General features: G+C 43.1%; 1 protein-coding gene and 1 long non-coding RNA gene across 6 annotated transcripts in view; one reads left to right on the top strand and one right to left on the bottom strand.

Annotated features, from left to right (window-relative positions):
* Nucleotides 1–5,388: 5,388 nt before the first annotated feature.
* LOC125356201 lies at nucleotides 5,389–23,930 on the bottom strand. Its single transcript, XR_007211831.1, has 3 exons — nucleotides 23,569–23,930; nucleotides 17,243–17,252; nucleotides 5,389–5,399 (listed from the first exon to the last, which is right to left on the bottom strand). It is a non-coding gene; the product is annotated as an uncharacterized LOC125356201 (long non-coding RNA).
* Nucleotides 11,219–27,146, top strand: part of Rmnd5a (required for meiotic nuclear division 5 homolog A) — a 47,836-nt gene continuing 31,908 nt past the window's right edge. For all 5 annotated transcript variants that reach the window (XM_048352539.1, XM_048352537.1, XM_048352536.1 and 2 more), the window contains exons 1-2: nucleotides 11,219–11,759; nucleotides 25,489–25,631. In XM_048352539.1, coding sequence (XP_048208496.1) covers nucleotides 11,618–11,759; nucleotides 25,489–25,631 — 285 coding nt within the window. In that variant the 5' untranslated portion in view covers nucleotides 11,219–11,617. The remainder of the gene's footprint in view (nucleotides 11,760–25,488; nucleotides 25,632–27,146) is intronic.

The following is a 27,146-nucleotide window of genomic DNA, read 5'->3' as shown; positions in this document are numbered from 1 at the left end:
CCAAAGATCCCCGCTGAAGGACTTTATCACTTTGGACGTTTTTGGCAAGAGTATTAGTAGGATACCAAAATCTTTATCCCTGATAGATGAAATAGCTAGAGAAGCTCCCATTATTTTGGTAATTTAAACCTAAGAACTTAAGTTTGTCCTAAGACCCCAAAATTTAAAAAGAGAAAAACTTTCTAGTTCTCTATTTTGGGAAAAAGAAAAATAGATTTAAATCATTGTTCCATCAAAATAGTTGGCCTATTGTAAATTGTAGGGCCTGGGTCTGTGCATTCAACACAGAGAATGGAGAAAAATGCCATCTTCATTGAAGAGGTACAGACTGTTTTCTTGTCATGATTTCCTTAACAATACAGTCTAATAATTAGGTCAATAACATGTACACTACATTAAGTATAATAAGCCTTGAGAGATGATAGAAAAAATCGGAATGCTATATATAGATATGTAAATTCTGAATCTTTTTATTAATTTATTTATTGTCAAAGTGATATACAGAGGGGTTACAGGTTCATATGTAAGGCAGTGAGTACATTTCTTATCAAACTTGTTACCTCTTCCCTCATTTTTCTCCCACCTTTCCCCTCCCAATTTCCCTCCCCTCCTTTTTAAATAAGGGGCTTGAGCATCACTGATTTTGGTGTCCTTGGGAGTCCTGGAACCGATCCTCCAAAGGTACTAAGAGACAGCTATATACATGTCATTTGCAGAAAATGGATGAAATTGAAGGATGTCATATTGAGTTAGACAAGCAAAACTCAAAAAACAAGACATTGTATATTTTCACTCACTTGTAGGAGCTACACCTGAAAGATATGTCTGTGGACATGGAATATATACATATATATATGTATACCTGTATACATAACACACTCTCTCTCTCCCTATCTAAATACAGAAGATGACAGTATGATAGTGGGCACTGGTGGCTCACCCCTGCAACCCTAGCTACTCAAGAGGCTGAGATCTGAGAATTGCACTTCAAAGCCAACCTGAGCAGGAAAGTCTGTGAGACTCTAATCTCCAATTAACCATCAGAAAACTGGAAGTGGTGCTGTGGTTCAAAGTGGTAGAGTGCTAGCCTTGAGCAAAAAAGCTCAGGGACATCACCCAGGCTCTGAGTTCTAGCCCCATCACTGACTAAAAAAAAAGATGAGTAATAGGGAGAAATAGAAGGGGAAAGGATAAAAGAAAGATAGGGCATGGATAACTTTGAGGTGTAACAGTATAAAAAACCTCAATGAAGGCTGTGGATCAGTAGAAGAAAGAAACAGGCTTTGTTGGGGGTGTGATTAGTAGCACCTGAACTGTGGCCTGGCTCTAGAATCAGGCTTCTAATTAACAGCATTACAGAAAAACAGGTCACTCCTGACATGATGTAAAAATGTGTGACTTCTGTCTTGCTCACCCTCTTGCTTGCTTATTCTGAGGGAAGCCAGATGTACTGTTTTAAGGGCCTTGTGGCAAAAACAACAACAACAAACCCCACAGGACAAATTGACCAATGTTAGTGAGGAACTAATGCCAAGTCCAACTACCCATGAGGTGGTAATTCTGCCAATAACCACGTGAGTGGACTTGGAAACAGACTCTTCCCCCAGCTGAGCCTTCAGATGAATGTGAGTCTATCCAATAGTGACAGACTGTAGCCTTTGCCTCAATGAAGTGCTCTCAGATTTCAGACCCACAGAAAATGAGAGAGAACATCCTTTAAGGCATTAACTCTTGTGGTAATTTAAAGCAATAAATAGGGCTGGGGATATGGCCTAGTGGCAAGAGTGCCTGCCTCATATACATGAGGCCCTGGGTTTGATTCCCCAGCACCACATATACAGAAAATGGCCAGAAGTGGCGCTGTGGCTCAAGCGGCAGAGTGCTAGCCTTGAACAAAAAGAAGCCAGGGACAGTGCTCAGGCCCTGAGTCCAAGCCCCAGGACTGGCCAAAAATAAATAAATAAATAAAATAAAGCAATAAATAACTTATACTCAAATAGTGGATAGTTTTTAATTGCTTGAACTAAGCACATAAATAACTAAAATTGTGTTTGCTTTGTGTTAAGCACTTGTCTAAGTATTTTACATGGATTCATTAATCTTTACAATAACTTTATGGGCTAACTATCATGATTTATTGCCATTTTATAGATGAGGATATTGAGATGATAAGAAGTTAAATAACATGTTCACAATTACACAGCTAGTGGAGCTGAGATTCGAACTCAGTTTGGGGCCTGAGTTTGGTGCTCATTTAGTCTCGAATTCTCCAACATGCCTCAGACTTCTGAGTGCGGGGATACAGGGGTGACCCACCACATCCAACTTCAAGTTTCTAATTGCTATAGTGTATACTGCCTCTTTCCATTTACCTACAGCAGTAAAAGTTTGTGTCCTTTATGAAATGGTACAGCAAAGGGATTGATGACATCTGTAGGATTAAGAGGTTGGTTGGAAGGTTGCTCAAGCAAGGCAGGACTTGAAAAATGGAGGCAAGGCATTCTGGGCAATTGGAACAGCATATGCTAAGGTATACGGGTATAGATTGACATAGTTCTTGGCAAAGACATACATTAATATTCCTGTTGAATAGTTGTGATCAATTACAGTATTGTGATTTTCTTCATGCTCTGACCTTGATTGTTGTGGCCTTAATATTGCTAAACAATATTCTTTCTGGGTTTTAGTAAGTTATTACTTACTGTGTGTGTGTGTGTGTGTGTGTGTGTGTGTGCGCGTGCGCACGCGGTATGTGTGCCAGTCCTGGAGCCTGAACTCAGGGTGCTGTCTCTGAGCTTGTTTCGCTAAAGGCTAGCAGTTAGCCATTACTTTCATTAGACTTGTCATACCTGGTTTTGAACCTAGGACAATGACATGCTCAGAATGAGTTCAAGCTGAAAAATCATCTCATTTGTTTCTAACACCTGAGGTAACTTGAGGTGACTAGAGTAGGGTAGGTGTTTTGTCTTTTGAAGCACACTGTTTATACATTGCCCAAATGCTGTCCAGTCAGAGTGACCAACAACCACAGTACAGACCACTGCCCGTGGGACAAAAGGGAAGACTAGTCATGAGCTTGAGAGCAGTTCTACTGCTGAGATGAGCTGGGAGGAGAGAAGAAATGAAAGGACCAATGGATCCAGTTGTAAACTTTATAATAATTTTTATCTTAATATTGAGGGGAAGCGAAGCTGGGAATATGGCTTAGTAGTAGAGTACTCACCTTGCATGCATGAAGCCCTGGGTTCGACTCCTCAGCACCACATAAACAGAAAAGGCTGTTAGTGGAGCTGTGGCTCAAGTGGCAAAGTGCTAGCCTTGAGCAAAAAGGAAGCCAGGGACAGTGCTCAGGCCCTGGGTCCAAGCCCCAGCACTGGAAAAAAAATTAATTAATTAAAAAAAATATATATATACTGAGGGGAAGCTATTGAAAAATTACTTGCTGGGAAATAAATCAGTGACAGTCACACCTACAGAGACAAAACAAAAATAACCGTAGGAAATTAGCGTTACCGGCTTCTCACAATTAATTTCATACAAAAAAAATCTCTTCATACTTCGAGAAAAGAGAGGGGAAAAGTAATAATTTTGAGATATGCCAGAGCATTCAAAAATGAAAACAAAAATTGAGGGCTGATAAGGAAAACACCTTACTTATAGAGGTGTGAAGATAAAATGACATCCAACTTCTCAGAAACCAAGCAAGTAGAATAAAATATTTAGTAATTGTCTTTAAAAAATAAAAGAGGCCAGGTGCTAGTGGCTCACACCTGAGGATCATGGTTCGAATCCAGCCTGGGCAGTAAAGTTTGTGAGGTTCTTATCTCTAGTTAGCCAGCAAAAAGCCAGAAGTGGAGGTGTGGCTCAAGTGATAGAGCACTAGCCTTGAACAAAGAAGCTCAGAGACAGTGCCCAAGCCCTGAGAGTTCAAGTCCTAGGAGCAGCGTGCATGCACACACACGCACGGACACACGCACGGACACACACACACACACACAGTGGAGAGGGCTGCATACAGTGGTGTATACCCTTGGTCTCAGCTACTCTGGAGGTAGAAGCAGAGATTGTGGTCTGAGGCTAGCCCTGGGAAAAAGTAGGAGAGCCTATCTGAAAAATAGCCCTAAAAACAAAGCACTGGGGTATGGCTCAAGTGATAAAGCACTTGCCTAGCAAGTACAAGGCCTCAAAGCCAATTTCTAATATTGCCAAGAAAAAGAAAGCAAAGGAGAGAAAAAAAACCCACTTTTTAAGAAATCCAGATGTACATTAAGAAAGAGCAAGGGATAAGGCAAAATAAACTTCTATTTTTCATACTTTTAGTGATTTAACAGATAGTTTGGTTCAAAATAATAGCAACAATGATTCTGGTTTATATTTAAATGAAATGAATGACAACAATGGAAAGGAAGAATTTGGGATATTTTATTATTATAGAGGTGTGGATCAATAATAAATGCAAGACTCTTGAGTTCAATCCACAGTGCTAAAAACAAAGGGGAAAAAAGAAAAAGAAGGTATCTGTACTATAAGCAAAGTAGCACAGTGTTATCTGATTGTGAATGTACATAGTAAACCCTAGGGCAATTATTCAAAAAGGTGAAAAAGAAGTATAATTGATATGTTGAGAAAAGAGAGAAGCAGGGTGGTGAGATGCATGCTAGTAATTTTAGCATTTAGGAAATAGAAGGCGGATAGAGATAAGAGATTAAGACCCGCTTGGGTGAGATAGCAGGCCCCAGCCTAAGAAAAACCTCTAGGGTTAGGGATTTAGCGCAGTGATAGGGCTTAGGTCTAGCGTGTGAAAGTCCCTCGATTGGATTATCAGCACTTCAAAAAAGGATTAAAAAAACACCAACCCTTAAAATGATCATGGTTTAAAGCCAGCCCTGGGCTGGGGATATGGCCTAGTGGCAAGAGTGCTTGCCCCGTATACATGAGGCCCTGGGTTCAATTCCCCAGCACCACATATACAGAAAACGGCCAGAAGTGGCACTGTGGCTCAAGTGGCAGAGTGCTAGCCTTGAGCAAAAAGAAGCCAGGGACAGTGCTCAGGCCCTGAGTTCAAGGCCCAGAACTGGCCAAAAAAAAAAAAAAAAAAGCCAGCCCTGGTAAGAAAAGTCCATGCAACTCTTATTTCCAATTAACCACAAAAAGCTGGATATGGGGTTGAGGCTCAAGTGGTAGAGGGCTAGCCTTGAACACAAAAGCTCAAGGACAGCACCCAGGCCCAGAGTTCAAGCCTCGGGACTGGCAAAAAATAAAAAAATAAATTTTAAAATAAAAGAATGGAATCATTTCTATGGGGCATCATGATTTACAGTGGCTAAAGAAATGTGTGTCACACATTAGCAATTTACATACATTTATAATGCATACATACACACATACACATATATATGCTCAGTTTGGTTGAGGTACTTAAGGTTAAAAAGCTGGAAAGTGTAACAATTTCTGTGAATTTTAGCCCTATGATTCTATCACAAAACTGCCCTACTTAGGAAAAATTATCTTTTACTCTATTAGAAATCACATGCTTAACAAATAATCACTAAAATGAAGTTTGCCTTCTCAAGGTCCATTTTAAGTATTAGCTGCTATTAGAGATAAAGAAGGCATACCCTCCCAAAGTCCCAAATGACCTCACTGCAGCTCCATAATGAGGAAGTGACTGCTCAGACTCCAAGCTGTCAAAAATGGAAAGATACAGCTATCCACTCTTGTTTTTGCAGCTCTTCACCTGTTACTTAATAAGCATTTTCATCTCTGACTACTTTTGTAACTGGAAGGAACTTCAAAGTCATATATTTCAATTTCCTCACTTTATAAATAAGGACACTGAAATGGGGTGGGGAATTTCAATGAAAGACTTCAAGGTTACTGTGGTTAGCACCCTTCCTGCTCTACCTAGTAAGGCACACTGAACAGTGAACAGAAAACAAAGACATCCAGATTCCAGAGAGAAGAGGCAGACCAACCAAAGCTGCAGAAGTACACCTACAAAGCCTGCATACCTCCCTTGGCGGAGCTGAGCATCAGATACTAGGGAAGTGTCCACAAACCATCCACCCATGCTCATTGAAGTCTGGGCAAGGCAAGCCCCTGGATGAGAACTGCCCTGGCCTCCAGAAATGGGGAGGGCCCCCACCGAGGCTCACTCAGGCAGAGGCTCACTTCAACCAACGGTGGAGCTGAAAGAAGGGGCTGGTGGATAGAGACATTTCCTGCACCACCGAGTCCCTTAGAATATGCATAATGGCCTACTCCAGCCAGCAAATCAGCATTTTAATACCAATGTGTCCCACACTGTACAAGAGATAGAGAAATAGCATTCAGAGCAATGCTTTTTGCTCATAGCTGTACCTTCATCTACTTGAGCCTCTTTGTGCTCAAGGCTAGTGCTCTACCATTTGAGCCACAGCAACATGTTTTTTTTTTTTTTTTGCCAGTCCTGGGGTTTGAACTCAGGGACTGGACACTGTCCCTGAGCTTCTTTGTTCAAGGTTAGCACTCTCCTGCTTGAGCCACAGTGACACTTCTGGCCTTTTCTGTTTATATGGTACTGAGGTATAGAACCTAGGACTTCATGTATGTTAGGCAAGCTCTCTACCACTAAGCCACGTTCCCAGCCAAACTTCTGGCTTTTTTTGAATAGTTTATTGGAGATGAGTCTCATGGGGACTTTTCTGTCCAGGCTGGCTTGGAACTGTGATCTTCAGATCTCAGCCTCCTGAGTAGCTAGTGAGCCACTGGAGCCTGGCTGTCTTCATCTATTTTTTAAACTGGTCTTAGCAGTAATTTTCAGAAATGTCTCAGTGGTGATATTTTTTCTTGAATATGATGAATGTTGCTGTTTTTAATATTGAGGAGGAACTATGTATTTCATAATTTGCTCTTTCTTAATACACTTTTTTCAGTTTACAGTTCTGTATTAGCAATGAGTCAGAATAGACAGGAAATCAGTAAAATCCTCTTTACAAGGTCTTTATAAGCTTTAGCTGTTTCATTTCCACTTTGATAATCATAAATCTAGTCTTTCTTACCCTTAACTGAGAGTGTGTTTTGCATAAAAGTACATTCTAAAAGCAGTTAACAGTTTTTAAAGTTTCTCAAGTCTGAGAAATGAAATTTGGCCTTTTCTACCTTGTCTCTGGTTTGGGGCTTCTAAAAACCAATCAAAAACAGTGTTTGTTTTTTGGCCAGATTGAGATTTGAACTCAAGAGCCTCATATGCTTGCTCAACTGGTTTGACTACTTGAGCCATGCCTTCAGCCCGGCTTTTTACTGTGCTAGTACTAGGGCCTGAACTCAGGGCCTGAGTACTATCCCTTAACTTTTTTGCTCAAGGCTAGCACTTTACCACTTGAATCACAGCTCTACTTGTGACTTTTTGGGGGTTAGATAAAAACCTCATGGACTTTCCTGCCTAGGTTGGCTTTGAACCATGATCCTTAGATTTAGCCACCTGATTATAGGCATGAGCCACTGGCACCTGGTTAAAAAGTTATAAAATTTTTATTGTTGTTACAAAGACAATGGAACAAAAGCAATGTATAAGAATAATACAATGAAAGGTAACTGAATTTATTAAGAACCTTGGAAAAAGAAGCTGGACTAAGAATAGATTTGTCTGTTTGGAAATGGAAGGACTGAAAAAGATGGAAACAGTTTGAAATAGCTTAACTGAAAGTCTTCCATACTTGGGTCTGGTGGTTGGGGAAGAGACAGAGAGGGAAGGAAGATCTGGACAGGGAAGAGATTAAGTCAGCAGACTCCAGGGCTGTCTTGGGAAGGGAGAAAGGACTCTTGCTCCTTTTGGGTGCCTGAGAAAATTCACAAAATGAATTGTGGACAGAACACCTTTGAAGGGAGTGTGATAAGGTAGCTGGAGCTGGATTTTTTTTTTTTTAATTTAAGTGAAGCAGAAAGTAGGGCCATCTGTCAAGAATGAACCAGGAGGCAAAAGATCTATAATAGGTTGAGGCTGTCTTAGTCAGTGTAATATAGAGGTCACATCTGGTCAGCGCCATCATTGGCTGTTGAGGGGTGTCAGATTGACTCCATCTCAGAGTAGTTAAAGAGAGCAGAAGCCCACTCCATCTTCGCTACAATCTCCCTTCCCCCCCACCCCCCAAATCCAGGGACGTTCCCCTTCTCTGTGATAAGATTGTGTAAACTGTTTGACCACCTGAGTAGTGGAACGCTTAAACCTGTGCCCTCCCAAGAGTAGGCATATCTGCCTGCATCATGTGAGCTCCACCAAATCTGTGCGTCAAGTCTAACTAAAATGATAGGTTGGTTCAAACAGTTGCTATGAGGCAGACTGTACCTCCATTGGACACCTGCTTGTGATCTGGCATGCTCTGTAAATGTTGTAACCCCATTGGCCGCCTGCGTGTGGCAGGCTTGACCATGTGGCATTTGCCTTTATAACCCGACCTGGGTGGGGGGGGGCGGGGCACGAGGTCACAGCTCCTGAGTCTGGGCTGCGGCCCTGGCCAGTCAGTATACTTTTTACTTCCCCAATAAATCCATCCTTTTACTTGAGACTGTCTCTGAGTGATGGACTCTTGGAGGGATGGGGGATACCCCTGCCCTGGACCCCATTACATCAGCACCCTGACTTATCACATGGTTATTATGAACAGTTATGGAAATTATCTCATTTAGTCTACCTTACATATGGTGCAGCATTATTCAATCCAATTGTTTCCAAAATATATATATATTTTTGTTTTGTTTTTGTTTTGGCCAGTCCTGGGGCTTGGACTCAGGGCCTGAGCACTGTCCCTGGCTTCTTTTTTGCTCAAGGCTAGCACTCTGCCACTTGAGCCACAGCGCCACTTCTGGCCATTTTCTGTATATGTGGTGCTGGGGAATCGAACCCAGGGCCTCATGTGTACGAGGCAAGCACTGTTGCCACTAGGCCATATCCCCAGCCCCCCAAAATATTTTTATTAAGTTTTACAAAGATTTATTTTAGTAAAACATTTACAGTAGGGAAAAATTGATTCCTATATGTCGCTTCTATACTTTCCAAGCTGGGTAAATATATATAATGATGTTTGTTTGAGCAATTCCTAATACTTAGACAGTGGTTTTGTTTGGGTAAGATGGGTGGAGCCTACCCCAAATCCCAGGAAACCTTAGAAACTTCCCTTTGCCAAATATACCTTTAGTTCCCAGATTTGACTCTTTCAAATGACAAGGCAGATTTAGATATGGCCCCACCAGTACCTCTTACCGTTAAACTTAACATAAACAAGGTGGTACAGGCTGGGCGCTGGTGGCTCACATCTGGAATCCTACTCAATAGTCTCAGGAGGCTGAGATCTGGAGGATTGAAGTTTGAATCAAATAGGGACCACAGAAAACTCAAGACTCTATCTCCAATTAACCAGCAAAATGCTGGGCTGGAGGGGAGTCTTTTGAGGGGTTGAGTATAATGGTTGAGTATAATTCACCCAGAGGCAAACAGTAGCAGCAAACAGGGCTAGTGTACTTGCCTATCAAGCACACAGCCCAGAGCTCAGGGTCTAGTATCTCCCAAAAAACTAACCGAAAACAAAACAAAACAAACAAAAAAAAAAAACAAAAAGAAAAAGACAACAAACAAAAACTAGGTTAATCATTATCTCATGTTTATAAGCACAATAAAAGGTGTTCCAGCTGTCTAAAACAGCTTCTCCTTTATAGACACACTTGGCTATTTCCCTCAATACACACTTATTAACAGGCACTCAGAAGTATTATCTCATTTACTCCACCTAACAATCCAGTGAAGTAAAATTCACTCCAGTAGTTTCCAAATTACTAAAAGGGAAATTAAGTACCAAAAGGGCTACCACCTTAGTTAAAAGGGAAGAGGGAGAAAAACACTGCCTATCAAAGGTGCTGGCAGTACTTTAGGCAAGAAACTGACAGCATGGGCCTGTCTTTGAGATTTTATTTAAGCGGTGCTGGCAAAAAAAAAAAAAAATACCGTTTCTGAGGTATAAAAAAAAATCACAACTAATGTCCAACATTATAATGTCCAGCTATTACATGAATTAGCAGTGGAGGTAAGATAGAGGTTAATGTGCTGGTGGCAGGGATTCTCTGAGAACTGAGAACTTTAGGAAGAGAAAAGTGTTCAGTGTCCCAGGCCCAGGAAAGGGCAGGTGCAGAGGCTATGGAGATCAGAACTAGCTGGATTCTGGGAACAACTCAAAGCTAACCAAGGCATGAACTTCGGGAACAAAGCTAAGGTTGGAGGCGCGGTGCTCAACCAGGGCCGGGGTTTGCGCAGAGGAACTCAATCCGATTCAGTGAGGCTCCCTCGGGGACTCGGAGCTCGGGCCCGGCGGGCGTGTGTTCCCCTTCCCCACCTCCAAGTTGCCAGGCACGTGGCCCCCGGGCAAGGCGGCCGGCCCAAGGCTTCCTGGCCCGACGGGAAGGAGTTCTAAGCAGAAGGGAGCGTGGCCTCCGGGGTGGCGCGGTCCGCCGGCGGAGGCCGCCAGGACCAGACAGCGGCTTCACCGGGGCCTGCAAACAGCGGGTGACTCCGCCCCCCCACCCTTCCCGGCCACATCTCCCGCCCCCGGAGGAGCCTGGCTGGCTTTTGCATCCGGAGAGGCGGGTTCTTCTACCCAAACTTCTGAATGTCGCACCTTTATTTCCTTGACAGCGACGCGGAGATGACAGAACCCGGGGCCAGGGCCAAGTCCTGTGGAGAATATCCCTTTTAATTTCCATCGTGTCCCCCCCGTCTCTCCCCCCCACCCCCTTGGCTCTCCAGAAACAGCACTCTTCTGGGTAGGCTTTCCAAGTCACCCCCTCCAACAGCGAACCCATTGGTTTGGCCCCTACACACTGATTGGCTGGGGGTTTACGCCTCGGCCAGCAATTGGACGACGCTACTTTCTTACCTATTCCCCGAGCCTATTGGCTCGTCTTCCCCGTTTCTGGGCGAGTGGCTGGGGACGGTTTCCACCCCCTTGTTTACGGGGCGCGTCGTGGCGGCGCTCTCGGAGAGCTGGGGGTGTCTCCAAAGTTCCCAGTTTAATAACTCGGACCAATCGTGTCCCGGCTCCCCCTTCGGCCTCTCCCTCTCACGCCCGCCCCGTGGTACGGCCCACACCTAAAGCGCCGCGGCGCGTGCGGACGCCGGCTGCGTCCTTCTGCCCGCGCTCGCCGGGCCGCTCCCCTCCTCCGAGCGCGCTCTTGGTACAGCCCGCGCCGCCACCTTCCTTCGCTGGGGAGGCCGACCCCCTCCCAGTTGGCGGCTCTTGGTGCCGCCCGGGAGAACCAGGTCATCGGCCAGTTCCCGTGAAAACAAAAACAATCGGCGGCGCCGCCGAGGGCACCCGAACGCGGCGGGCCGGGGCCAGGGACGCGGCGCCTGGCGGGCTTGGGTGGGCGAGCTGGTGAGAGGGAGCAGCGGCGAGAGGCCGGGGTGCCATGGGGCGGGCGGGCACGGGCTGCGCGGGGCTCCCCCGGCGCCGTGGCTAGCGCGCCCGCCGCCTCAGCCGTCCTCGCCGCCCGCCTGGGGGACGAGGAGCAGGAAGCGGCCTCGGCGGGGCCCGGGCCGAACGGCTGCGGATACCCGGGCGCCGGAGAGCCGAGCGCCGCCGCCTCCGGCATGGATCAGTGCGTGACGGTGGAGCGCGAGCTGGAGAAGGTGCTGCACAAGTTCTCGGGCTACGGGCAGCTGTGCGAGCGCGGCCTGGAGGAGCTCATCGACTACACCGGAGGCCTCAAGCACGAGATCCTGCAGAGCCACGGTGAGGAGGCAGGGTGGGCGCGCGGCGCGGGGCCCGTGGCCGCCCCGCCGGCCGGAGCCCCTCGTCCGCCCTCGCGCCCGGCCCCCGCGCCCCGAGGCCCCGGGAGCCCCAGGCCCGGGTGACTTGCCCTCCTCGCGCTCGATTCACCTCGCGCCCCGGGCCACCTAGCCGAACCCACCCGGAAACGCCGTCCGGAACCGGCTTGAATGTGCCTGGCGGGCCGCGTCCCTCTCCATCCCACTCCCCCCCACCGCACCTGCAAACTGCCTCCTCCTCCGGGGTGGGCATTTCTCACCCCCACTCGGCCTGGGGGTGTCTAGGTGGTCGGCCCCGTGTGAGTCGCTGGGGGCTAGGAATTGATGGGCGTTGGAGCCAAAGGGTCCGAGCGATTAAGGGAGTCAGTGCAAGAAGTCCCCTTAGCCATCAAATCCTTGGCTCCAGGACTGACTTTTTAAATTTGTTTGCGTGAAAGTCAAGGGTTATTCTGGGCAACTTCATAACTTGGTTGATGTGTAGGAGCAGCTTTTGAACTCGTCAGTGATCCTGACCCGATTACTACGAACAGTTAAGTTCAAACCATTCAGTCTTCCTAGTGTCTCTACCAATCAGACAGAGGAAGCAGTTGGCACACAAATCTTAGTTACTTGCCTTACCTGATCTAGTTTCTACTTGTTTTCCCTTTAGAAAACTCATTTTCTGTTGAAAATGTGCCTATATTGTTGCCCTAGACCCTCCTGGGGACAGATATTTTGCCAGTTAGTTGTGGAAGTAGGTTGAGAAGGGGTGTGTGTGTGTCTGTGTCTCTGTCGTGGGGCTTGAACTCAGGGCCTGGGAGCTGTCCCTGAGCTTTTGTGCTCAAGGCTGGGGCCTTTTCAACTGTGGGCTGGAACTAGATTTAGGTGAGAGGAAGTTTGTATGCCCTAGAGAAATGTAGATTTTTTTTGCAGGTGAGTTGGAGGCAGTGGCATTAGTTGAGCGCTGCTTTCTTCTTTTCCTTAGTGCTGCTTTGCCTTCCTTTTCCTTACTGACTTTGTGTTGAGGCTGAGTGCTTGCCCATGGAGGAGTCTTAAAACTTCTTACTCTAGACACAGCGATCACTTCCCATAGTGCTTAAAATATTAATATGAAAGAACACTTGTACTGTATAGTAAGTTACCACATCAGTATACAGAAAAGGGCAGGTGTTGATGAAACAAACTTGAATCATGTGAAAAGAAATTTAAATTGGTGGTGATAATAGTTAGTTGGCACAGATAGGAAAGTCAGTTGGGCTGGGAGCGAATCCTGGGAAGATTGGTGCACTTGGTTTTGGACTCATGAGATAAGTGGAAGGGTTTCACGAAGATGGAATCAAAATCTTCAAAGACAATGGGTTTGTGCTCCGACCTCATTTCTGAGAGGACTATGAGGATCACTTAAGATACAGGAGAAAAGAGGGGGGGGGGTCACTAACCATAAATTTGAACTCCTTGGAGAGTGGAAGGTAAGGTAGAAAGGGCCAGGGCAAGAGCTTTAGCAAAAAGAGATGTTATTTGGCTTATTTGGGTGGGAGTCAGTGACCCTTGGTGCCTGCCTTTTGTAGAGTTGTTAAGCCAGATCACTGATGGTTAAGAAGTATGTGATGCATACTTATTTGGAAGGAAAGCCAGTGCTAGGGAAGACATTCCTCCTTCCAGAAGAAATCCGTGGCTTACTAATGAATGAGTGAATGCTGTCTCTTAGCTTCCCCACTTGGAGAGATAAACATTGCTTTTTGAGGACCAGATTGGAGGTTGAGGGGTTGGACAAGCAGAGCTTGAGGAGGAAAGGATGGAGAATGAAGTACCCTCATGAGGGAGAGGAGATTGGAAGAAGGATTTATGTTCTGATTGTGAGCTTTGTTTTGGGGAATTTAGGACCAGCCTGGGGAGAATAAAATGATAATGAGAAATTGCCAAGGCAGGAATTTTATTTAGACTTCTTGGTTTGATATTGGGAATTTGTTTAGGAATTTATGGTGAGAGCAGAATTAGCCACTTAGTCTGAACAGAACAGCCTGACTCGAATTGTTTGTTTCCTGATTTTCAGACTTTTTTTTTAAACCTTCTTGCCTACTAAATTTCTAGTTCTCTATGGCATCTCTTTGATTGCTTTTAATTCTTTAATTGGGACTGATTAAAGGTAGTTATTAAACATGAAAGCAACAAATAATCACAAGAACTGGGTTTGGCTTCTAAAATAAAAACCTTTTGGTGTTCTTTGGTGTGATGATGTATTTGAATTATGGTATTTTCAAACACCTAATTTCTCTATTTTTACCAGTCCTGGGGCCTGAACCCAGGGCCTGGGTGCTGTTCCTGAGCCTCTTTGTGGTCAAGTCCACTGCTCTACCACTTGAGCCACAGTGCCACTTCCAGCTTTTTCTGAATATATTAGAGATCAGTGTCTCATGGACTTTGCTTCCTGGGTTGGCTTTGACCCGCAATTCTCAGATTTTAGCCTCTGGAGTAGTTAGGATTACAGTGTGAGCCACTTACACCTGGCTTCAATTAGCTGATTTCTAAATTAAAGTTTTCTGTAGATTATATGGTGGATATAACATTGAATCCCAAAGAAACCATTATCAGAAGTGCATCTACTGAAAGTTGATTTTGTTGTTAGTATTGGGGTTCGATCTCAGCTTCAGCTTGCTTAGCTTGCTTACTCATTTTGCATGCTCGGCTGACATTCTTCTACTTGAGCCATGCTTGCCTTTTTGCTGGTTATTTTGGAGATTAATCTTCTGTCCAGGCTCTCCTTGAACCTTACTCCAGATTCCAGCCTCATGTGTGGCTAGGATTACAGGGATGAGCCATCAGTAGATCCTTAGATACCCTCCAAGATCCTTGTATTTTTGAGCGCAGTTGGCCTCACTGAAATGAACTTGAGTTACTAAGTCCCTTGTAAATTGTGAACATTGGAGAGCCTCTGTGTAGCCTAGGATTGTTTCACTAGTTCCTCTTAATTATCTCCTTTTGAAATGAAAATTTCTTAAGGCTCATACTTTGGGGAATTGTGGTTGGGGTAGGGTATTCACTCAGGCCTAATAAATTAGTTGATGCTCTGCCACTTAACCCATCCCTGAAAAAAGGAAAAAGGGAATGAAAACAAAAACTCAGTAGCCTAGCCTTGAACTTGAAATCCTCCTCCTTGCTAGGATTACAGATGTCCATCACCTTGCCTGACTCAGTCTACATTTTTTTTTTTTTTGCCAGTCCTGGGGCTTGAACTCAGGGCCTGGCTTCTTTTTACTTAAGGCTAGCACTCTACCACTTGAGCCACAGTGCCTCTTCTGGCTTTTTCTGTTTGTATGGTGCTGAGGAATCAAACCCAGGGCTTCATGTATGCAAGGCAAGCACTCTACTACTAGGCCATATATTTCCAGCCCCTACATTTTTTTTAAAAGGGGAGTGTCAGGCCTCTGGTAAATGAAGAACATTGGAGTGTAAGACTGAGAAGGTAACAAGGTACAGAAATAGGGAGAGGCAGTAGAGAACTAAGGAGAAATTAGAAGAGTTCTGCTGAGGCCAGATTGATTCCTCTTCCTGCAGATGGACCAAAGGCTTTCCTTGGTGCCCTTGGAACTGCAAACTGCCTTAGGAGATGACATGGGAGGATTGGGGAGTCAGTTGTTCAGAGCCCGCTGGGAGGCTCAGAGCGAAGGAGATCGGTCCTTTTGCATGAATTTGCGGCACTTCTATTTTCCCAGTTGAGGGGAGAGGAGATCACTTGTCATTTAGTTGTGTCAGCTTTCAGTGGGAGTTTCCCTGCATGGTCTGGTGTGAGATTCAGTGTGGGTACTGGTTGGTGCTGGTAACCTGTACGCCCTTGATTTAATGTGGATATTGGAGTGGTGCTTCTCAAAATTCACTCACATGTGCACTTTTAAGTTTTCAGATGGATTCATGATTTTACTTATGTAGACTTATCTTCACTGTAGATACTTTATGAAGTCATTGACGATGTTAGATTATAATAAACTGTCTACTAGAACTAATTTAGGGGCTGGAGGAGTAACTCAGTGATAGAGTCATTTGCCTGGCACGTATGCTGGTTCCATCTCCTAAAAACAAAAAGTACTTTAGTAGCTATTGAAATCCTAGTTTATCTACTAAAATTATTCCTATCAGTGGTAACTACACTTCGGTTTTGATGGTTTAACTTGTGATTATATACCATTTAACATTCATTTCCCTATTGGAAAATATTGTTATTTCTGATTAGTACTTCTGTAATGGGAAAACAGAAAAGAACACAAACCTTGATTACGATACTTTAGTTCACATTTGGTGAGAGGTTAGGTGGAGACAACTAGATAATAGTTTGACAGCATATTTAAAGTGTAGTTGGGAGGGGATAACAACTGCTCAAGACAAAATTACTCATTTACTTAAGTAACTGTAACCCCTCTGTATGTCACCTTTACAATAAAACTTTAAAAAAAAAGTGTAGCTGGGGAATGTGTGTGTGTGTGTGTGTGTGTGTGTGTGTGTGTGTGTTGCTTTGGATTGGATCCCAGAGTCTTGTACTTGGTAGGCAAGCCAGTTAGTTACCCTGAGCTGCATAGCCCAACTCAGCCCTTAAAAGTTCTAAAGTGCATGTGCTTTCCAGAAGTGACTCTCAAGGAATTTTCTAAATTTAAACTTTGTTTATTTTGGGTAAATAATACATTTGACTGTTTTCAATTCAAACAATAAAAAGGGGTGCCAGTGGCTCATGCCTGTAATGCTAGCTGCTCAGGAGGCTGAGATCTGAGGATTATGGTCTGAAGCCAGCCTGGGCAGGAAGGTCTATGAGACTCTTATCCCCAGTTAACGACGAGAAAACCAAAGAGTGGCACTGTGGATCAAAGTGGTAGAGCACTAGCCTTGAAGTTCAGAGACAGGCACCTCAGTTCCCTGAGTTCAAACCCCACCCCTAAAAAAGAAAGACTATCTAGCACAAAGTCACCCCTCCCTTGTGTTCCTGGACCACCTAATTGCTCACCATACAGACAAAGAATGACTAAGTTTTCAAGTGAATACAGTTTTCTATCTACATTTAACATCTAGTGTGTAAGTAGGCCATAAATAAAAGTTTGGGTGGATGGGTGTAACTATTGTTCAAATAAAGAATAGATGGATAACCAAGGGACTTGGACTATTTTAGGTGGAAAAAAAAAAAAGAGCTGGAGAATGTAACTCAGTGGTAGAATGCTTCCCCAGCATGTGGGAGGCCCTGGATTCCATCCTTAGCACCTACAAGTGAATGAGGGAATGGAGAAAATGGTCACTTGTTCACTTTTTTAAAAGGCACTGGCAGTTTGGTTCCACAGATCATGATTTAGTCTTAGTATTATCTCACTTTGCAAGTTGGTTAAAGACATTGCCATCTGGAGGAGTGATGAATACATACTAGCATGTAAAACTTTTTGGTGTGCCTATGTGCTGTTATTTCTAGTAGTAGAAACTCATTTAAACCATGACTTCTGTTGTTCTGTGCCATTGTCTGTGGCTCCATCCAGTGGTAAATTGAAACGATTTGTGGGGGGGAAATTAACATATGTACTGAACATGCTAATTACATTTGCAATGCATTGGATATTAGAAATGATCTAGAGATGAGTTAGTGTATAGGAGAGGATGAGTGTAGATTATATGCAGATACTTTGCCAATTTATGTGGACTTGAGAGATGTAGGCATCCAGTAAGAGGTCTTGGGTTGATGATCCAAGTTTGAGTTCTTTGTTTGCCAGTGGACTGGTTCTACAGACTCGCTTAGCCTGTTTTTCCTTCAGTAAACTGATAGGTAACCCATGTAAATGAGTTATGGGAATGAGATGCATAATAGGTGTGAACTGTCTTTGAAATCTTTAAAACAAGGTGTAATTATTATTTATAAGGTCACTGCCTTTAAGCAGTGGTAGGCACTGCTTTACTTAAGACAGTTTGGTTAGTGGTTAGGTGTCCTTACTTCTGATTTGTGATAATATCATCCTATGCCCAGTGGTCTGCTTCACATTGTAAGAATACTGGAAAGATTAAGAAACAGGGTCCTCAAGGAACTTAAGGTAGTTAGAAAAAACAGGTAAACCTCTGAAAGAGGACAAACCCAAGGCCTCAGCACAATGTATAGCCAGAAATTAAAAAAAAACAACAGTAAAGAAGGCGACCTTAGAAACAACTCCAGTGGGGAGTATTATTTTAGTCAAAATCCAGGTCAGCTATTCAGTAGTTACCAATAGCTAATTGTGTGTGGGAATAGGTTAAATCTTGAAGTTACACATGACACTTATCTAAGAAATTTATATTTAATTAGGGCCCAATTTGAACCTAATAAGATACAACCTTTTTGGGCTGGGGATGTGGCCTAGTGGTAGAGTGCTTGCCTCCTTTACATGAAGCCCTGGGTTCGATTCTTCAGCACTACATATATAGAAAAAGCCAGGAGTGGTGCTGTGGCTCAAGTGGTAGAGTGCTAGCCTTGAGCAAAAAGAAGCCAGGGACAGTGCCCAGGCCCTGAGTTCAAGCCCCAGGACTGACAAAAAGAAAAAAAATAGAAAAGATACGATTTCCCACCCCGCCACCCCCCCTTTTTTATTTTGCTAGACAGTAGGAAGACATGATGGAATGTCAGGAGAGGGGGGGAAGGGAACCATGTTGGAGGGAAATGGGATAAAAGCATTAATACTAAGTTGGAAACAGGATAGCAGGGTAAGTAGTAGACTGGGAAGATGGAAACCTGAGTCAGGTAGGGTGGGGACAAGTAGAGAAGGGGCAGGCCTGCTTTCTTGGAGAACCTTTGTCCAGCAGTGGTTGAATTGGAGTTAAGAGTGAGGTTTTCCTGGAGGCCAGAAGACAAGTTAAGTATATGCCTAGATCTGATGAAATAGAGGCTTGTCTTTGGGTTTGACTTTTGAAGCAGTTAAATAGGCTCTCTGAAAATGGGACATGTGCCTACATACTGTAAGTGTACCGGCATAACTTTTTCTCTCTCGCTGCAGGTCTTTTCTCATGGATTTTGAAGCCATTCCTTCCTTATGGCAGTGATTGGTGAGAAGCACTGCTAGTCTCTACCCTATGTCTCTACCATGTAATTTAGCTCTTAAGTATACAATTTATTTCTTTTCCTTCTCGTGCTTGGTTTTGAGACACCTGAGGTTTGTGATCTGATGCAATGATCTTTAATAACTCTAAATCAGAACACCCATTGGCTGCTTTGTTCTGAAAGGTCAGAGCTTGAATGCCATGCTTGCTATTACTTTGCAGGTTTACCAGCTGTTAATGTATCCCAAAAGTTTAGTTTGTTTTCAGTGTGCTTGAACTTGAGGCCTGGGTGCTGTCCTTTTGTGCTCAAGGCTGGTGCTCTACCACTTGAGCCACAGTGCCACTTTCAGCTTTTCAGTGGTTTATTGAAGATAAGTTTTCAAGGATATTGGTAGTACCAATCTCCAGTTTTGACTTTGAAGTTAAGAATATGTAATGTTTTATTTTTGTATTATTTTATATTCATAACTTATTGCTTTTTATTATTTTTATATTCATTTATATTCATAAAGTTAGTGAATTATATTCGTTAGTGAATGAATGAATGGTGGGATGCATTGATCGTTCCAGCATGGAATGCCTGTAATCCCAGGGGGGATGGAGGCAGGAAGATTGTGATTTTGAAAGTAAGTCCAAACCCCAGAACAAAACTTACTGAGTGCCTAGCATGCACCAGTTACCATGCTGAGTCGCTTCCTTATGGTCGTTTCCTTATCTTTGACTAATTTCGTGGGAATAAAACTAGCTATTTAAAATGACTGGAAGCTAGGCATCGGTGGCTCACACTTGTAATTTTAGCTACTCAGGAGGCTGAAATCTGAGGATCATGATTCAAAGCCAGGCTGAGCAGCAAAGTCTGTGAGACTCTTTTCTCCAATTAATCACTAAAAAAGCCAGAAGTGGAGCTGTGGCTCAAGTGGTAGAGCACTAGCCTTGAGCAAAAGAAGCTCAAGAACAGCACCCAGATCCCAAATTCAAGCCCCCAGTACTGGTGCAAAAATAAATAAATAAAAACGAAAATGACTGTGAAACCCTGATTATTAAGCACAGGCTGCGGTAGAACTAAACACTTTTCCAATATACTCTTTGAAGCTAGTGAACATAAATCCTGGAATGCGTAAGCAGGGAAGTCCAAGGGGTGTCTTGAAGACTTACGTAGATTTAGCCAAAACAGTTTAAGAGTAAACCGTTATATTTAGTTTAATATGGTGAAAGTTTAGTTTGGGGAATGAACATGACTATCACAGTGTCTAAGACTAGCATACTTAAAAAATGTGTTGGTAGAATAAAATCTTGTCTTTTACATTGGAAGGCTGATATTTGTAACTTGCACAAATCACATGTGTTGTTTGGATTTAGCGTGAGAATTTATTTTTATACTTGATTAATCAAGTCATAATGAAAGTGACCTTATGATGTGCTTGTGTCTGCCAGTGATGATGGACATATGATACATGCATATGGGACCACGGTCGAGTGTCACATGAAATGACACAGTGAGCACAGAACATCTTATATGACAAACCGGCCACTCTTGTGGCCAGCCTGCATCTGTAATTATGGTAAAGATGGCTGTTAGGTCATTCCCCTGCTTTACATGTGGGAAGTGAATCTAATTGAATTTCTTTCACAGAAAACCTCTCTTAGAAGCAGATTGGGCTTTTATGGAGAGGTCAAAAGAAGATGAAAACTTTCCCATTAGGACCTAGAAGTTGGGTTGCATGTCTTTCTGGTCATTTTAGTGAGTTTTCAAACCTGTGTTTGCCTTTGGCTGCTTTCCATTGAATCCATTTGTAAATGCATTAGTGAAATCCTTTTCTCTGAAGAGACGAAATTTCCCAGGGTTCTCTTTCAGGTCATTCCATTATGCTTCTTTGTCTTGCACTTTCCAGATACAGTCATGTGTTGCTGAACAACCGGACACATTCTGAGAAATGTGCCTTTGGCAAATTCATTGTTATGTAAACACTGTACTGTACCTATACAAACCTAATGGCATGGCTTCTTACACACCTGAACTGTGTGCTATGGTATATACCAGTCATATATAGGGAGCCTGCTACTGCTACAAGTAATGCATGACTGTCCCTTGTAGAAACTTGTTCCTTGGAGAGAATTGAGAATTCTCAGTGTTAATAGAAGTTGTAGAAGTTGTAACCAGAGGAGATTATAGATGGAGGTGAGAGCAACACCACATTCCACATATCTAAGCTGCTCATAGTTGAGAATGTCCGTTGACTTTCAGGTCGATGCATGGAAATTTGTTGTGAAAATTTCAAATGACCTCTTTCCTCCTGCTTGAACCTTGCTTTTTTGTTCTCTAACCCTTTGTAGTAGAAACAAATATATCTGGGCACATAGAAGTTACAGCTTTCTTTTTCTAAAAGTTTTCTCTCTTTTTTTTAAATTGAGACATAATTAGCATCCAAGTAATTCATCCTTTTAGAATGTATAATCCAGTGATTTCTTACTATATTCACAGAGTTTTGTGCCCATATTCATGACCTAATTCCAGAACATTTTTTTTCACTTCCAAAAAGAACTCCATATGCACTTATTAACTGTAACTCACTTTCTATTCCATTTCCCCTACTCCTAGTTTCTGCTCGGCATTAATAACTTATGACTCTATGGATTTGCCTATTCTAGACATTTCACATAAATAGAATCACACAATATGTAGCTTTTTGTTTCTGGGTTACTTGCAGTTAATGGTTTCAAGACTTTTCTATGTTGTCTTATGTTTTAGTACTTGACTTCTTTTTATAACTGAGTAATCTATCATGTTTATACCACACTTTGTTTTCCCACTGATCACTTAGACATTTGTGTTGTTTGATTTGGCTATTAAGAATAAGCTATCCATTTGTATACAGATATTGTGTGGCTTTAATTTTTTTGCCTATATACCTAGAAGTGGAATTCCTGACTATTTTAATTTCTCCAGAATCTTGATAACACCATGTTTTTATTATAGCCGTGTTTGTGGGTAGGAAGTAATACCTCATTGTAGTTTTTATTTCTGTTTCGTGTGTGTGTGTGTGTGTGTGTGTGTGTGTGAAACTCAGCACCTTGTGCTTGGGCCAGTCTGGACACAGTCCATTTTAATTATTTGGGTGCTTCTGCTTTTGGCATTACATATAAGGAATTTAGGGTCAATAATGTATCTGTTTTCTTACCAAAATTGGTAGTTTTGGCTTTTATATTTAGGTGTTTATTCCACTTTGACTTAATTTTTGTATGGGATATGATTCTATTCCCTGTGACTATCATATCTTGGCACCATTTGTTGAATATGGCATGCATGCATGCTTGTATTTGTGTGTGTGTGTGTGTGTGTGTGTGTGTATGCACACTTGTGCTGGTACTGGGGCTTGAACTTGAGGTCTGGGTGTTGTCCTTTTTTGCTCAAGGCTAGTGCTGTCCTGCTTGAGCCACAGTGTCACTTTGAGCTTTTCAGTGGTTTATGGAAGACAAGAGTCTTACAGACTTTTTTGCTTGGGTTGGCTTTGAACTGCACTCCTGAGTAGTTAGGATTATAGCCACCAGTGCCCAGCTCGAATATGACTTATTGAACGGTTTGCCCTTGCTTTATTTACCATACATCTGAATTCTCTGGTATGGTGCACATTTGTAGGCATTATCCACATGAAGTTGTGAAGTGTGCAGTTTGGAGACCCCTGCCTCCCCAAACTTGACGTTTGGTTGCGACTGATGATACACACATACACACATACACACACACACACACACACACACACACACGAAATTATGTGGTGTATAATTATGTACGAGAAGAATGGTAGGGAGAACAGAAATGACCAAGGATTCAGAAGTGGTCAGTGTAGACAAAGAGATTCATAGATGAGGTAAGGCCCCTGATATTTAATTTCATCTTATTATTATTAATTGCTGTGTTGGGGGTTCTAAAGGATGTATAGAATATATGAAATACTGTTCAAGAAATAATGTGCTTTAAAAAATACCACCTCACTCTTTATCTAAACAATGTTGCTAGAAGTTGGAAGCATCTGATTTAAACTTTGTGTAATTATACTTAGCGATTTGAGCATTTTCCAGCGTGACCACCCTGTATTAGGTTGGGTACCTTATGAACACCACTTCTATTGGCTGATATCCGCCCCCCACCCCCATTTTCTCAGTGCTTGTCTTAGTCCCAGACTTTCTGGGTCAGAGTCCTTTGAGCTCTCATTTTTTTCTTGAGACTTTAGAGAAAGGATTATTCTCATGGTTGCTGATGATTTCCATGTTGTAAATCTGGTGGCCAAGTCTCACATCTTCTTTGATTGAGCAACGTGTTTAGTTTTGTTTTTCCCCCTCTACAATGCTGTTTTCTTTACTTGTTTCCCAAACCCTGTTCTCCCTTAATTTTCCTCAGTCCCTGCTTCAGTAGCTCCTTCCCAAGCTCCATTTCATCTTGCCCTTCCACCACTTCTCTGTGTCCCCTGGTGAGTTCATGTAGTCTTGGCTTTATGAGTAATCTATATTACTTGCAGATTTCCATCTCCAACCTTGACATTGCTCTTACTCTACTCACATATGCTGGAGTCTCTATAGCAGCTCAAATTTAACAAGCCCCAAACTGAGGTGAGAGTTTGGTTGCTTCTCAGCCCCATTAGATCTCCTCAGTTTCTAGTCTGTTTCATCTTTTTTATTTCATTGCAATACTGGAGCTTGAACTCAGGATCTCATACATGTAAGACATGTGATCTACCACTAAGTAAGCTATATATATTTTTTGGCACTTTTGTCTTTATTTTTGAAATGGACTCTGGCCACCTTTGCTTAGGCTGGCCTCAACTTTGTAATCTTTCTGCCTCTATCTCCTGAGCATCTGATGTTACAGATGTGTCCTCCATGCCCAGCTATAAATAGGGGTTTTGTCCCCTCATCTTCCCTCTTTCTTTCCCTGCCATTCAAGGAGCCACGTGAGTCTTTCCCCTCAGTTCTTTCAAGGGTGCACTCCTGTCATTTACTTAGTGAGACCTTCAGTCTGTCCGTCTTGTGTTTTATAGTGATTGGGTCCCCTGTGTCTTTTACTCGGCTTCCCTACCCCCCAGTAGCATGTATCTTTTGTCATATTTCATAATTTGCTTATTTGTTCTGTGCTTTATGTCTCTCTTTTTTTTTTTTTTTTTTTTTTTGTTTGTTTGTTTTTGGCCAGTCCTGGGCCTTGGACTCCGGGCCTGAGCACTGTCCCTGGCTTCTTCCCGCTCAAGGCTAGCACTCCGCCACTTGAGCCACAGCGCCGCTTCTGGCCGTTTTCTGTATATGTGGTGCTGGGGAATCGAACCTAGGGCCTCGTGTATCCGAGGCAGGCACTCTTGCCACTAGGCTATATCCCCAGCCCTATGTCTCTTGTAGAAGTGAAATTCTAGGGTAGGGATTCTTGGGCGGCTCATTCTTCCTTGCATCTGTTAAATCAGAAACTTTCTTCTGGTGTTTCTGATGTAAGTTAATGTGTGAGAATCTTTGCTGCATAAATACTCAGTAACATTTCAGAAACCAGGCCTGTTGCTCACTGGGGAGGATATCTGGTTTTAAGTAAAGGAAAATAGCCTAACTTGATTTGTCGTCTCTTTTTCTCCCTTCTCTTCCTTCCTTTTTCTTGCTAGAGAGAACTGAAGTTTAGAGGAACCCAGGGAATGTAGCTAATACAATGGGTTTATCAAGAGTCCCGGGGTCCCTCCTTCTTACTTAGTTGTGGAGACTTGCTAGGAGGCCTGTTACCACTCAGAATGTAGTCACACTTGGGGGCTGAGATTTACTACAGCAAAAGAATAAGCACAAAATGAGATGGGGCGGGGTGGGGGTGGGGAGAAGGCAAATGACAAGTCCTGGAAACCAAGAGAAAGTTTCTGGGTGTCTAGAGTCAAACAGGACTCCAGCAACAAGTTTGACAAGTATGAAAGATTGTTGAGATTCTTACTAGAAACACAGTGCCCTGGGTTTTTATAAATAATTGGTCATTAAAATTCCATATTCCTAGAAGGAAAGCTACATTGTAAAACACAGTGAGCTGTTTTGTTTTGTTTTGTTTTGTTTTTTTGCCAGTCTTGGGGCCTGGGCCTGGGCTCTGTCCCTGAGCTCCACTTCTGGCTTTTTCTGTTTATGTGGTACTGAGGAACCAAACGCAAGGCTTCATGCATGGTAGGCAAACACTGTACCATTGAACCACATTTCCAGACCACTGAGCCATTCTTACGAGATAGGGAGCCATTCCTCCTTTGTAGGTAGGACTCAGGGTAAAATAGCAGGCTCTGGCCTCCTGCATTAGCCCCTTGCACATAACTTGGCATCCAGAGAGATTTGTTTTTTCCTGTGCTTCTTTATATGGGACATAAGATATACTTAAACCACTTTGAGTTGAATAAGTGTGTTTATTAACTTAAACTTGTTTTCTGAAAAATAGCATTGCCATGCTATTATTCAAAGTATGTGCTTATTATTAGAGTGGTTTATCTTATGGTAGTTCTTTGATTTCTAAAAGTAAAGATATTTTTTTCTTAGTGCTCACTAGAAAGGTAATGTATGACTGTGGCCATCTGCTTCAAAGCAATACCGATTTTTCTTCACTTCTGCCCTGATTTCAAAGGGTCTGTTTGACACTTGCCATTTTAGGGTATGCTTTAGTGAGTGACCAATCTTTTTTTTCTTTTGAATAGGCCAAGATGCTGAATTATCAGGGACACTTTCACTTGTTTTGACTCAGTGCTGTAAAAGAATAAAGGATACCGTTCAGAAATTGGCCTCAGACCACAAAGACATCCACAGCAGCGTGTCTCGGGTTGGAAAAGCCATTGATAAGGTAAGGTATTGAAGGAGAGCTTTAGCACCCTCCTTCAGACAGGACTTTGATAACCTTAATGTTCCCCAGTATTTTATTCCTTTCATTTTTGCATTTGGTAACATTTGCAGATCTGATTTAACTCTGTCATTCTTATTAAAGTTCTAGTTGCTATTATTTAAGAAATAAAAACAGAACCTCCTTTTATAGCTTGGTGGTTTATCCATTTGTTTGTATGACTAGGGCCCTGATGAATAAAAGATCCTGAGAAATTTGAACCCCGTGTGTGGGAGTTTGTTGATAGGAGTAGGTTTCTCTGTTTCCTGTTTCTGTTCCTCTGTTTCTCTGTTTCCCTGGCTGGGCTCTGTCTGAGTTATGGGATGACTGGAATAACACCCTTGCATCTGTCTCTCTTGCCTCACCCTCTCTTGTCTGGGGGGCACACTGGTGCTTTTCTTCAGCTTTTTGCCTTCTGGGTGAGTGAGTAAATTGGTTGCTAACCAGCCTGGTCAATTACTTCTATTGAGTTTTTTTTTTTCTTGTGACATTTCATGAATAAACAATCTTTGGCTTACTGGTTGATTCATAGCAGTAACTATTTTTAGCACTGGGCTGGTTTCCCCCTTGGAGTTCATAGTCCTATTAGGAGTCTAAGAGGAGTAGCCCAAGCTTACTATCTGATATGCCTGACTACTTCAGCCATTGGGGAGATTTTTAACTGGCCATGTGCATTTCTGTTCACACATTTAAAACTTCTGGGAGGGTAGGAGGTATTTTGGGGTAGAGCTTTTTGTAGCAAAGACATCTTGTACACTCCTGTTAATTTCTTAGTCTATATATGTACAATAATGATGTCTGTAATAATAAATAACAGTGGCTCCTTGAGTCTAGAGAGTGGATCCATCTAACTCATGGGTATGCTCCACAGTTTGGAATTAATCTGGAGGGCAATTGAAAGTCCTGAAAGGGGTAGGAATGTGGCTCAGTGTAAAGTGCTTGCCTAGCATGCATGAAGCCCTGGGTTCAATTCCTCAGTACCACATAAACAGAAAAAACTGGAAGTGGCGCTGTGTGTGGCTCAAGTGGTAGAGTGCTAACCTTGAGCAGAGAGGCTCAAGGGACAGAGCCCAGGCCTTGAGTTCAAGTCCCAGGACTGGCAAAAAAAAACAAAAGTACTGGCAGCCTAGGTTTGAGGCTGTACAAGACAAAACTGCTTCTGAGGAGATGTTCTCTGGTGTGGTACAACAGAACTTATAGTGTCAAGGACTTGAGACCTGTTTGGTGCCCCTACAGAAGTTTTTAGTGGCCTTTACAGAGCTGTCACCACTCCCATAGTGATCTGAGGGAAAGGTTACAGAATGGTGTTGGCAGTGGCAGGGTTCAGCCCTGTTATTGGATCAGTAATAGTAGTCACCAGCAGAGAGAGACTGGGACAGCCATAAATATTCTCTGACATACGTTTGAGGTTGTGAAACCTGTTTGGTAATTCCAAGGGAGCAAGTACATACTGCTTTGGAAGAAGGTTTGGCAACAAAG

The sequence above is a fragment of the Perognathus longimembris genome, chromosome 8, assembly GCF_023159225.1.
Source record: "Perognathus longimembris pacificus isolate PPM17 chromosome 8, ASM2315922v1, whole genome shotgun sequence".
NCBI classification, from domain to species: domain Eukaryota; kingdom Metazoa; phylum Chordata; class Mammalia; order Rodentia; family Heteromyidae; genus Perognathus; species Perognathus longimembris.
Note: the sequence above shows the minus strand (reverse complement) of the source record. Positions and strands in the feature narration are given on the sequence as shown.